The sequence below is a fragment of the Hylobates moloch genome, unplaced genomic scaffold, assembly GCF_009828535.3.
Source record: "Hylobates moloch isolate HMO894 unplaced genomic scaffold, HMol_V3 SCAFFOLD_12, whole genome shotgun sequence".
NCBI classification, from domain to species: domain Eukaryota; kingdom Metazoa; phylum Chordata; class Mammalia; order Primates; family Hylobatidae; genus Hylobates; species Hylobates moloch.
Window position 1 is genome coordinate 19,748,746 of NW_026652287.1, and position 12,726 is coordinate 19,761,471.

Consider the following 12,726-nt stretch of genomic DNA (forward strand, 5'->3'; position numbering starts at 1 on the left):
CAGCAGCATCTCCAATAAGTGGGGCCTGTGCTGGGGGCGGGCCCAGCAGCTTCAGCAGCCGCATCTCCAATAAGTGGGACCTGATGCTGGGGGCGGGGCCGAGCAGCTTCAGCAACAGCATCTCCAATAAGTGGGACCTGTGTGCTGGTGGCGGGGCCGAGCAGCTTCAGCTGCGGCTGGGATAACGGAACTCTGTCTGCTGGGGCAGTGTGGGGAGGAGCCTTCTCCCATCCCAGGGGCTTCACGCAGCTTCCTTAACGAGGTTTCCCAGCTATCAGAAGTGGAAACAGAAACAGAAAATTGATGATCGTGACTCGGACGAAGAAGGGGCATCTGACCGGCGAGGCCCAGAGCGAAGAGGTGGGAAGCGAGGCCGTGGCCAAGGTGAGAGCCAGGGTGGGGAGTGTGGGTGCACAGGTAGGCAGAGCAGTTATGGTCAGATTAGTGTAACGCTGAGGCACAGGTGCAGGGGCTACTGCAGAGCCCCAGAGCTGGGTGTGTTGGGGTATGCTGCCAAAACCCTGAGTCCCTCCATGATCCCCCCACCCAACCCCCACACCCACAAGTTCCCCCTTCCTACTGTCCCGGCCTCTGATGGTCACGAGCACCGCCTGACAGGCGCTGGGAAGCGCCATGCCCCTCAGGTGACTTGTCCCCGACCCCCTTCCACTTCACAGATGAAGCCACAGGGATAACTTCTGGTAGATGCCCTGTTCACCTAATTAAGCCAATTGTCTAAAATCCTAGAGAACTCGGGAGGTGGAACCTTGTGCGAATGCTGCTACATGGGCCATTTTCACCTGCAAAAATGGCATTTGCATGTGGTTCGACCTGACAGAGTGAGCATGAATTGATTCCCTGTGGCGTCCTCAAGAGTGACGTTCTTTTTAGCAATGCTGTGGGGAAGTTCATGTCACCAAAGACGCAGACAGAAGCAGTTTTGGTTCCGGGAGGAGGCGATCACCGGGGATGTTGAGGAAGATACTTCCTTGAAATGTGGGTTGGCAAGTGGTACATTTGGTCATCTGAGGACTTGGACCTCTTTGATCTGGCCGGGGTCCCTCAGCCAGTAACAGGCTAAGGTGGATTTGAAGCCGGCTCTGTCTGCCAGAGCCTGTGCTTAAGGGCTGTTGTCAGGGAGGGGCTCCCACTTGCTGGGTGCAGGCAGGCTCTATCCTGGAAGGCCACACATGACCTGGGAGGCAAGGTGACTGCGAATACCCATTTTACAGGCTGGGAAACAGGTGCCTTATGAGGGCTATGACTGAACCTGGGTAACCAGCTGCCCAAGGCTCCCACCTGGGGCCTTCCCTGGGGAGAGGGGAGTTTGGGACCATGTCTTGGGTCTCTCTCAGATGGCCTTAGCCCCTGCTTGTGTCCCTCCACCTCCTGGGGCTGGTCACTGCCTCCCCTGGGTGTCTCTGTGAGCCTGTGTGCATTTGCCTGGGCCTGTTCTCTGTGGCTCCTCCCTCTCCAGCTCTCCCATCTGTGGGAGTGTCTCCTTGTCAGCATGGCTGGGTGGGGACCACCCACACCTCACTTCTCAGCCTGTTTTTACCTGGGTGAAGCAGCAGCTTCTGCTGCGAGCAGTGCCGTGCAGTGGGCGTGCAGGGGCTGGGGAAAGGGAGGCGACCTGTGGGCTTTGGGAGAAAGCAGCTCTTCTTCCTCTGCTGTCCTCATGGGAAGTGATAGGTCCTGCGAGTCACCCTGGCTCCACTGGAGACAGCTGGGACTACCCTAATGGTCATCCCTCTGGGAGCCCTGGGGAGGCTGCTGTTATGAATGGGGAGGACGAGGAGGACACAGGGCTTAGTGGGAGCCAGGGAGGGTGGTGCTTGCCTCCCGGAGAACTAGAAGAATGGACTACCTGATGCCCACCGGTCGGGCTGGGGCAGGGTTGCTGACTGCTGCTGCCGCTGCTTTGCTGTGTGATCTCAGACAAGTCCCTCTCCCTCTCTGGCCTTCTCTGATTCCTCTCCCACCTAAAGGAAGGTTCATCTACATTCTTTTTTCATTTAACGAGCCTAGAGCATGGTGTCCATGGAGACAGAGGCTGAGGTCTGTATCGGTTACTATGGGGGGCCTCAGAGCCTGGCGTGCAGTAGGTGTGCTGTGGAGACATACACTCTTTGGTTGGAGAAGTTTTAATAGTAACAGTCATGCCCAAAAGGCTCTCACTATGGGACAGGCCTTGAAATTCTGAGCACTTTACACCATGTAAATGCATTTGCTCTTCACCCATGAGGGGGGTGCTGTGATTTATAATTTACAGATGGGGAAACTGAGGCACAGAGCCGTTAACTTCTTGCCCAGGGTCCAAGAGGTCGTCACAGCTGGGATTTGAACCCCAGCAGTTCTGTCCCCGTGTTATTGACCACTCCATGAGGCTGCCTAAAACTTTATTAGCCACCTACTGTGTACAGACACTGGGCCACAGCAATAAGCACAGAACAGGAGTAGGGGCAGGGGAGGAGTCTGCGAGCTTCTGGGAGGAGGGGATCTTGGGAGTGATCCCAACAGCTGAGCTCCCTGAATCCCTGTCCCGGCAGGTGCATCCCGGCCCCACGCCCCAGGCACCCCTGCAGGCCGCGTCCGCCCGGAACTCAAGACCAAGCAGCAGATCCTGAAGCAGCGGCGCCGGGCCCAGAAGCTGCGCTTCCTGCAGCGTGGTGGCCTCAAGCAGCTCTCTGCCCGCAACCGCCGCCGCGTCCAGGAGCTGCAGCAGGGTGCCTTCGGCCGAGGTACCCGCTCCAAAAAGGGCAAGATGCGGAAGAGGATGTGAGGACCAGGACCCAGCCCCGTGGCTCCTTGATTGGCCTTAGGGTGGACATCAGCAGACGTTCCCGTGCACCACTGTGTGCCTGGCCCTGTGCTGGGCACTGGGGGCACTCCCTGCAGGAGCCATCATCCGTGAAAAGGAGCACTGTATGGCCACAGAAGGGCAGCAGCTGCGTCAGCCTAAGACAGAGACATTTGAGCAGGGCCCTGAAGGGTGTGTAGGAGTTCGCCAGCAAAGCCAGGCAGGCCAAGACCTGAGTTGGCAACTCAGCTGCTGCTGCTTCCATGTGTTCTGGGTTCAGAGGTCATGGCTGCACCGGTCAGAGCCCTGAGTGCCTCAGGGTTTGGCGATGGAATTTTTAATGTAATAAATCTTTATTGAGCACTGCTGGTGGCCAGGAGTGTGGTCTACTTGGGGAGTTGGAATGGAGAGACCCGGGTACTAAAATCCCAGCTAATGTGGCAGAGGAGCTGCGGGTCTCCTGAGGGCAAGTTCTGCTGCCTTGTCCATTTAGCGATGAGGAAAGTGAAGCTCAGAGCACAAGCCAGGTGCCAGAGGTGGGAGTTGGTCCCCCTTCCTCCCACTGGACATGGTTGCAGCTGGGAGTGGGCTGGGGGAGGGGAACAGGATGTGCAGCCCAGGGGGCAAGGGCACAGCTGCTCCCCTCTGGCTATGAAGAGGTTAACACGGCCCCTCCACACCTGGAGGTCAGAACCTAGCCTGCCCTCTGTCTTCTCGCCACTCACCCCCTGTTTGAGGTTCTGAGAAGGTCAAGGGCGGCCCCAGGAGCTGGATTCTCAGGCTGGGCCCCTCACCTGGCAGAGTCCATAGTGGAGGGGACTTGGTGATCTCTCATCTAGCATGGACCCTGTTCTGAGACCTGACAAAGAGCTTTTGTCGTGCCCCAACCACCCTGGCACGAGGGCCTGGTCTGATCTCCTTTTAGAGGCAGCCGCCCCACACATAGCCCCTTGACCTTCCCATCACCTCCTCATCAGGGCCTGCATTTATGGAGTGCTTGGTATGTGCCCCTCATGGCAGGCCCACAGCACTCTGATCAGGCACAACTCTCCCATCTTCCCAATGAGGAAACGGATTCAGGAAGAGCCACTCAGTCCACACCCCGTTGGAAATGTGGGCCCTCCTATCTCAGGGTCTCTCGGGGGGTCCCCTCTCCCGCTGCTCACCTGGGTCAGGGCTAGGAGGCAGGGGCCGCAGGCTCAGGCTGACCCAGGCCGGCCAGCATGGTGGAGAGGTTCTGCATGAACAGCTTCACCTGGGGGGGGGGCCAACACGAAGTCACATCCCAGCCCCAGAGCCCCTGTCCAGCCCCCACCCCTCAACACGCGGGGAGGCCGAAAGGCAGGGCAGGGACTGGAGACCCCCTCATTAAAAGAATAGCAATGCTGGTGGTTCCCAGAGGTGGTGACTGAGATCCTAAACCGTTCTGGGTTTTGAAAGCCTCAGGCCAACCTTTCCAACTGCTGCGTGAGCAGACACCTTCACAGCTTCCTCGATGCTGTCACCTGCACTATCCAATTAGTATTTTCATTTGCATCCATCAGCTTTATTTTCTTGTAACTGGATCAGTCATATTCATTGGTTCGTGATCTACTCTTATCTCCATGGGTGACTCTTTTTATTTTGTTTTAATTAACTTCTTTATGAATATGAACTTAATAAATGCCATGGATCCATTGTGAAAACTAGAACTTGAGGGTGAACTTACAACCATCTGTGGACTCCCCCTCATATTCATCACCATATCAACAGCTGAGAAGGAAACTTTTTATCTCCACCAAAAATGGAAAAAAATAATTACCCCCTTGTCATAACTAGGGGGCAACTGGAAAAATAATGAAAATGCAATCAACAAATGAAGCTGTGACTGAATTCTGGCAGCCGCAGGACAGTGAGTCCCAGGCCCGGAGGCCCGGGTGTGTTAGGGGAGGTGGGAAAAGGCCTAATGTCCCTCCATGGAGCCTTTCTCTTTGACAGGGGCAGAGAGTTGATTTTGAAAAGAGATGGTCTGGTCCTAGTGCAGTGGTGTTCACAACTAATTGATTACAACCGGTTACAGATTTTATTTCTTCTTAATTTCCACTACTCCAGTTGGACTAAAAGAAAAGGCACTGACTTTTGCCTGTTTACATCAAGCCTGTGTTTCTGCTAGTCTCAGGTGCCACAAGGTAACCAGGTAACAGGCCAGGCTTGGAAGAATAGTGGCATCGATGCATTCAACCAACTAGGAGGGGTGAAGCAGATTCCCAGGACCCAGATCTTGGCATTAGGTTGGAATCCTGGCCATTGGGCAGAACAGGAATGGGAATGGGTTGGGGAAAAGGTGGGATGCCTCCCTTTGTAGCAGGACGAGCCACAGACAAAACTCCTCAGACATCGGATTAACACAAAATTCCTCAGACACCAGATTAAAGAAGGAAGAGGTTTTTATTCGGCCGGGAGCGTTGGCAGACTCGAGTCTTAAGAGCCGAGCTCCCGGCCGAATAAAAACCTCTTCCTTCTTTAATCCAGTGTCTGAGGAGTTTTGTCTGTGGCTCGTCCTGCTACACCTTTACTTTGCCTCCACTTCTCAAAGGGGCCATGCTTTGGGTATACCCACTAGAAACAAAAGAAGTATTTGAAGTCTGAAATCTCCCTCCATTGTAAACCTATGTTACGCTGGGTGCTGTGGCTCACACCTGTAATCCTAGCACTTTGGGAGGCTGAGGCAGGAGGATAACTTGAGGTTGGGAGTTCGAGTTCGAGACCAGCCTGGCCAACATGGTGAAACCCCATTTCTACTAAAAATACAAAATTAGCCGGGTGTCGTGGTGTGTGCCTGTAATTCCAACTACTCGAGAGGCTGAGGCAGGAGAATCGCCAGGAGGCAGAGGTTGCAGTGAGCTGAGATCGTGTCACTGCACTCCAGCCTAGGTGACAGAGCTAGACTCTGTCTCAAAAAAAAAAAAAAAAAAAAAAAAAACCTTTGTCACATTCTACACTGCACAACTCAGCCTAACCCCACCCTCACCCTCCCTGTGGAAGCTGAGGCCTCTCTGTGCAGGAAGCAGGGAGCCAGAGGGCCAGAGATGAATGAAGGGCGAGTCTGGACCTCATGATTTTTTACAGGTGTTGACACGTGTGGGCTGTTGGATCCTGCGAGAAAAGAGAGACTCAGCACAAACCCTGGCCTTCCTGGTAGAGGGAGGGCATTGAGACCAGCCACTTTTTTTTTTTTTTCTTTTTGAGATGGAGTCTAGCTTTGTCGCAGAGAAGGGCATGGCTTTCTTCTGGCCACTATCAGAGCCAAGATGCACCCAGGAATCCATCCTAGACCGGGTGCCTGTGCAGCAATCGAGCCACGGCTGGGGCGAGGGCTCTGACCTTAGAGGGCCACACTTAACCCAGAGAAGGTGTCACTAACTGTGGGGTTTTAGGTACCTCATTTTTCCAAAGAGGGAGTGTTCGGGGGCTGGAGGTGCCATAAAGAGGGGCCCTCACCTGCTCTAGCTGTCCCTCCGTGTCCTCAATGTCCAGGGTGGGCGGCTGCCCCTGATGCTGGCACACTAGCTGGAACAGGTTGAGCACGGCCATCCTGCTGCGTCCCAGGAGCAGAGTCTTCTCCGCTGCTGTATTCTGAATCTGAATCCACTTGGATTCCTGGAGAACACCCGCCCCACGCCCAATTATGGCAACTGGCCCAAGGCAGGCTGCCCCCTCTTCCCAGCCACTTTTTTTTTTTTCTTTTTGAGATGGAGTCTATCTTTGTCGCCCAGGCTGGAGTGCAGTGGCTTGATCTCAGCTCACTGCAACCGCCGGCTCCCGGAAACTAGCGATTCTCCTCCTTCAGCCTCCCAAGTAGCTGGGACTACAGGCGCCCGCCAGTGGACCTGGCTAATTTTTGTATTTTTAGTAGAGACAGGGTTTCACCATGTCGGCCAGGCTGGTCTCGAACTCATGACCTGAGGTGATCCGCCCCTCTCGGCCTCCCAAAGTGTTGGGATTACAGGCACGAGCCACAGCGCCGGGCATTCTTCTCATCCACCTCTGCCAGTCAGGCAGTCAGGTGCTCTCGGGAGAGGGGTGCAGGAGCCTCGAGCCGGCGGATGGGGCGGGGCCTCGTGCCCGAAAGGGCTCGGTGATGCCTGAGATTCCCCTCCTTAGTGCAGCGGACCCTCTGGGGTAAGCATTGTCCCGTTGGTCCTCAACAGCCCTGGCGCTCCTCCCCGCCCGGCTGTGGAAGCCTGGGGTCCGGAGCCCCCCCCACCTAGGCTGGGCCGTACCCACTGCAGCGTACGCTCCCTGGCAGCCTCCAGGCGCTCCTGCAGCTGTGCCCGCCGCTGGCCCTGTGCGAGCACCTCGTCCGGCCAGGCGTCCCGCAGCTGCTGCAGCCGTGCTCGCGCCGCCTCCAGCTCCGCGAGCCGCTCGCGCTCCCTGAGCCTCAGCGCCGCCTGCGTCTCGGCCAGGCCGTCGAAGCGCGCCACCAGCTCCGAGACCTCTTGGAACTAGAGTCGGGGGCGGGGAAGGGACTCACAAGCGCCTGCAGTCCCTTACCCTTTCCATCCCACCTGGCCGCCAGCGTTCCTTATTATTGGAATAATCTTTCTGGAAAGTGACTTAAATGTCAACCTCCATTTGTTAGAGACAAGGTCTCGCTGTCACCTGGGCTGGAGTGCAGTGGTGCGATCATAGCTCACTATCATCTCGAACTCCTGGGCTCAAGCGATCCTCACATCTCCGCTCCAAAGTAGCTGAGACTATACTCACACGCCACCACGCCCGGCTAATTTTTTGTAGAGACAGGTGTCACTCTATGTTACCCAGACTGGTCTCGAACTCCTCGCTTCAAGCAATCCTCCCGCCTTGGCCTCCCAAAGTGTTGGGATTACAGGCGTGAGCCACCGCGCCCAGCCAGAGTTAACTTTCTGAATCTTCAGTTCTCCTATCTGTAAAATGGGGTTGACAGTTGACAATAACAGGACTCACTTCACTGGACTTTGGGGAGGGTTCAAAAACAAAACGTGGGCGGTGGCTCACACCTGTAATCCCAGCACTTTGGGAGCTGAGGTGGCAGGATCGCTTGAGCCCAGGAGTTCGAAACCAGCCTGGGCAACATAGCGAGACCACCATCTCTACTAAAAATAATAATTTAAAAAATAGCTAGGCGTGGTGGTGTGCGCCTGTGGTCCCAGCTACTTGGGAGGCAGAGGCTGGAAGATCCCTTGAGCCCAGGAAGTCGAGGCTGCAGTGAGCCGTGATAGCGCCAATGCACTCCAGCCTGGTGACAAAGCGAGACAGTCTCAAAAAAACTCCAAAACTAACAACCACAAAAACCAAAGCGTATCCCTGGCATACAGTGAGTGCTCCATAAGTGATAGTTCTTGGCATGCATGCCAAGAACTCCAGTAGTTCAGCGCTCCAGTAGTTCGCCGGTCCGAAGCCGTCCCCGAGCCACTCAGCGCCGCGCGGTGGCGCCGCGCTCCCAGCCTCCTGCCCCGGACTCACCCCGGGCAGCAGCTCCAGCGCTTGCTCCAGCAGGCGCGCGCAGGGCTCCAGGCGCTTAAGCCTGCGCTGCAGCCGCGCGCGTTCCTGCCGTAGCTCCTCGAGCTGGGTCCGCAGACGCAGGGCCTCAGCCTCCCGACTGCCCGCCTGGTGCCGCTCCTCCGCCGCCCTCCGCAGCGCGCGATTGCGCCGGGCCTCGGAGTCCTGGGGAGTACGGTGGGGAGAAGGCGACCTTCGGGACTCAGGAGCTGGAGAGGAGTTCGGCACCTCTACCCTGCCCTGACATTCGCTCGCAAAACCAGGGGCGGCCAGCAGGCCTGGCTCGGAAGCTGGCTCTTCACCCCACTCCCCCGCCCGCTTTTTTTTTTTTTTTTTAAATCGGCTGCTTCAGGCAGTGCGTGTGTGTTTCCCGCCGTTTCCTTTTGCATGACGAAAACCATTTCTTTTCTTTTTGTTACCTGCCGGGCCCCTATGGGGGTGTGAGCTGCTACCCATAGGCCCCGCCTCCCCCCCAGGAGGCTCCACCTACCTGCAAAAACTTGTCAAAGCGGATGAACGATCCCTTTAACTCCCGCTCCTTTTGTTCCAGCTGTTCCCAGCGCTGTTTCAGGGCTGCCATCTTGGTGCGGAACACCTGGGGGTGAGGAGTGGGTTGTCTGTGTGAGTTTGGGGGTCCGGGTCCTTGCATGCTCTCAGGTTCACACCTCACGCCTTCCACCTGTTGTCCCTGATCTGTGACTGCTCCCTACTCAACCCATCCGTGGCTCCCATCACCCAGGGATGAAGCCCAAACACCTCCTACAGCCCTGGAATGCCAGTGTCCCTGCCCTTCCCTCAGGCCTCATCTTACCCTCTCTCCTCCCATACTCTGTCTTCCAGGCACTCAACCACCTGTGTTTGGTTCTTGCCTTCCAACCAGTCTTTGTGTATGGTTTTCCTCTGCCTGTTTTTCCTTCCTCATCTCTTTCGCATTTGCTGGATAAGCCGACTTGCCCTTCAGCAATCCCCAAGACATCACTTCCTCCAGGAAGCCCTCCTTGACCACCCCCATGGGGAGGTAGGGACTTCTTCTGGGCTCCCACAGCCCCTGTCCAGTGCTTCTTCCCTGTAGCAGTCACCACCTGAACACTTATCTGTTTTCCTCTCTAGACTGTGAGCCCCACAAGGGCAGGGACGATCGTAAGACCTCCAGGTCTTAATGCAGTGCCCAGCACATGCTCAATGCACACACATTTATTTGCACCAACGACTGGTCTTATTTGATCCCCATTTGACAGATGAGGAAATCAAGGCTTGGAGCAGTGACATGACTTGTCTCAGACCTTGCCACTAATAAATTGGCTCCATCACTTCCCGTCTGCTGGCTCACCACCTCGTTACAGTAGTGGGGGCTCACCTCCTTCTGGGCCTGCAGGGCCTGGTCTGCATCTACCAGCTCTTGCCTCTTCTCCAGGAGACGCAGCACTGGTGGGACGTAATCCTCAGCCTGCTCTGGCCGCTTTCTGAAGAGGCTCAAGTAGGAGGTGGGGGTGAAGGAAGCACGTTTCAGGGCCCCACATCTCACCACTGTATCTGGAGTGCCCCATTAGCCACCTGCTGGCTGTTTAATTTTTTTTTTTTTTTTTTTTTTTGAGACTTAGTTTTGGGTCTTGCTTTGTCACCCAGGCTGGAGTGCAGTGGTATAATCATAGCTCACTCCTGGGCTTAAGCAATCCTCCCATCTTGTCTCTTGAGTAGCTGGGACTGCAGGCGTGTGCCACCACACCTGGCTAATTTTTATTTTTTTATTTTTGTAAAGATGAGGTCTCGCTTTATTGCCCAGGCTGGTCTTGAACTCGTGGACTCAAGCAATCCTCCTGCCTCAGCCTCCCAAAATGTTGGGATTACAGGCATAAGCCACCACATCTGGTTGAATTATTATTATTATTATTATTTATATATATATATATATATATATTTTTTTTTTTTTTTTTTGAGACGGAGTCTCGCTCTTTCACCCAGGCTGGAGTGCAGTGGCGCGATCTCGGCTCACTGCAGGCTCCGCCCCTCGGGGTTCACGCCATTCTCCTGCCTCAGCCTCCCTTGTAGCTGGGACTACAGGCGCCCGCCACCTCGCCCGGCTAATTTTTTTTGTATTTTCAGTAGAGACGGGGTTTCACCGTGTTAGCCAGGATGGTCTCGATCTCCTGACCTCGTGATCCACCCGCCTCGGCCTCCCAAAGTGCTGGGATTACAGGCGTGAGCCACCGCGCCCGGCCGCTTATTATATATTTTTTGAGATGGAGTCTTGCTCTGTCACTCAGGCTGGAGTGCAGTGGCACGGATCTTGGCTCACTGCAACCTCCCGCCTTCCAGGTTCAAGCAATTCTCCTGCCTCAGCCTCCCAAGTAGCTGGGATTACAGGCGCACGCCACCATGCCCAGCTACTTTTTGTATTTTTAGTAGAGATGGGGTTTCACCATGTTGGCCAGGCTGGTCGCGAACTCCTGACCTCATGTGATCCGCCCGCCTTGGCATCCCAAAGTGCTGGGATTGAATTCTTTATTCACCAAACAAATTGTCCTGAGCACCTACTCTGGGCCAGGCACACTTGTAGGCACTGGGGGTGCAGCTGTGAACAGGACAGACAAAAATCCCTGTTCCCTCGTGAGCTGGCATTCTGCTGGGATCCACAGAAAATCAAGCTAATAAATAATAATAATAAAGAATGCCAGGACATGGTAGGCACTGAGATGAAAAATTAAGCAGACTAAAGGAAACTTTCAACAGGGAGGAGGTGGCATCTGAGCAGAGACCTGGAGGAGAAGAGGGAGCAAGCCACATGGACATCTCCAGGGAACAGATTCTAGGACCCTGGTGTGGCTAGGGTGGCTGCAGAGGAGGGAGGGAGGAGGAAAAAGATGGGAATTGGGAGCAGGGAGGAGCTGAGAATCCAACTGCGGTGGGCCACGGTGAGTGGAGACTTCGGCCTTGACTCTAAGTGAAGTGGGAGCGGAGGGGGTGTTTTGGGCAGAGGAGGGGTCTTTCTGGCTGCTGTGAGGAGCAAGGACAGTGGGCAGCTGCAGGAGACCAGTGGTGGGGCCATGGGATATTCCGGAGATAGTGTGGTTCTGAGCAGGGCAGCAGTGGTGGGAGATGAGAGCAGAACTGATGGAGTGGGGAGGGGAGTGAGAAAGGGGTCAGAGGTGACCCCAGGAGCCGGAAGGATGTTACTGCCAGGGCAGGCCGCAGGAGAGCAGGTCAGGTCGGGGAGACCAGCTCCCTACTACGGCCAAGCCCGAGATGCCTGAGACCTCTGCAGGGAGAGGCCCAGGAGGCAGTGGGGTTCTGGAGTCCAGCGCCCCGGGAGAAAGGGAGAGCAGAAAGAATGACTAATGTGTAATCAGCAAGGCTTTCCCAGCCGTGGTCCAGGAGAAAACCCCCCTCCCCATTTTACAGATGCTGATACTGAGATTGGGACTTGAGACCATGCTGCTGAACACGAAGGAGGCACAGAACAAGCTTCCTCTGTTCCTCCTGAAAATGCAGTTTCGGGGGTGGATTGGGGAGCAGGATTTCATAGAATAATTCCTTCCCACCTTGGTTTGAATGATTTAATCTCAGCCGGATGTCAGCTAGGGGTGGGGGATCAGGAACAATCCCGGAGACCATGGTGATGTCTCGGTTTCTCCCTGAGCCTCAGTTTCCTCCTCTGTGAAGTGGGGACAATAACCCCCACTATGATCTGCCCAAAGCCAGGACCCAGGAGGTGAGGAAGAAGGGGTGGGCCAGCCCACACATTCCCGCCCTCCTTCTAGCCCTCCCTGCCTCTATGTCCCACTCACATAGACAGTTTCTCTTGCAAAGCCAGTCGGAAATATTCCTCCCAGGGCACTGCCATCCTTCTGGCAGTTGCCCCAGCTTTCTTTCCACCAGCTGGAGTCTTGCACAAGCCTAGGAGACCCTGGGGATTCTGTGGAGCGTGGTGTGGAAGCCTGCTCAGCTCTCCCAGAAGGCAGCCACCAGCAGGCTCTGGTTGCCTGGCAACCGACCACACAACATTCCATCGCCTGGCTGCAATGGGAGAGGGAGGCGGCTGCGAGGAAAGGAGCACCTCTGCCCCTCCTGGAGAGGCCTGTAACACCCCATCAAATCGGGGGTGCAATGGAGAGGATGGGGCTCCCTTGGCCAAGAAATTGCCTCTCTTCGTGCCCCACATTTGGCCAAGCCTCTTCCTGGCTGGGTGGGATTGCCTCACTATCTGGGCCACGCTTGTGTGTACTCAGTTAATGGCTCGAAAGAATAATTACTGGGCACGCACTGCTAGCCAGGCCCTGGGTGGAGTCATTCACTCCCAGCCCTTTGAGGCGCCACTCCCTGTCCTGGTGATGGGGCTCCTCTGGCTATTTCTCAGGCAGCCCCCAGCCTGGTTAGGGAAAGGGAGACCATCAGGACCTCCTAGTGGA

At 55.6% G+C, this 12,726-nt stretch overlaps 2 protein-coding genes across 2 annotated transcripts in view; one reads left to right on the plus strand and one right to left on the minus strand.

The window, feature by feature from the left end:
* Positions 1 to 3,165, plus strand: part of DDX54 (DEAD-box helicase 54) — a 27,037-nt gene extending 23,872 nt beyond the window's left edge. The window contains exons 19-20 of the mRNA XM_032168606.2: positions 272 to 384; positions 2,550 to 3,165. Of these exons, the coding sequence (XP_032024497.1) occupies positions 272 to 384; positions 2,550 to 2,782 (346 nt within the window). The 3' untranslated portion in view covers positions 2,783 to 3,165. The remainder of the gene's footprint in view (positions 1 to 271; positions 385 to 2,549) is intronic.
* On the minus strand, positions 2,383 to 12,294 carry CFAP73 (cilia and flagella associated protein 73). Its single transcript, XM_032168607.2, has 8 exons — positions 12,106 to 12,294; positions 9,678 to 9,783; positions 8,811 to 8,915; positions 8,285 to 8,485; positions 7,063 to 7,284; positions 6,281 to 6,439; positions 3,967 to 4,055; positions 2,383 to 2,958 (listed from the first exon to the last, which is right to left on the minus strand). The coding sequence occupies exons 1-7, from the start codon at positions 12,159 to 12,161 to the stop codon at positions 3,978 to 3,980; spliced, it is 927 nt and encodes a 308-aa protein (XP_032024498.1). The 5' UTR covers positions 12,162 to 12,294; the 3' UTR covers positions 2,383 to 2,958; positions 3,967 to 3,977.
* Positions 12,295 to 12,726: the final 432 nt, after the last annotated feature.

What these genes read in the sequence shown, in the direction of transcription:
- CFAP73 (XM_032168607.2), bottom strand. Translation starts at nt 12,161, where the DNA reads ATGGCAGTGCCCTGGGAGGAATATTTCCGACTGGCTTTGCAAGAGAAA. An exon ending in TTGCAAGAGAAACTGTCTAT is followed by an intron (nt 9,784 to 12,105) that starts GTGAGTGGGACA and finishes GAGCCTCTTCAG; the next exon opens with AAAGCGGCCAGAGCAGGCTG. An exon ending in GCTTTGACAAGTTTTTGCAG is followed by an intron (nt 8,486 to 8,810) that starts GTAGGTGGAGCC and finishes CGTACTCCCCAG; the next exon opens with GACTCCGAGGCCCGGCGCAA.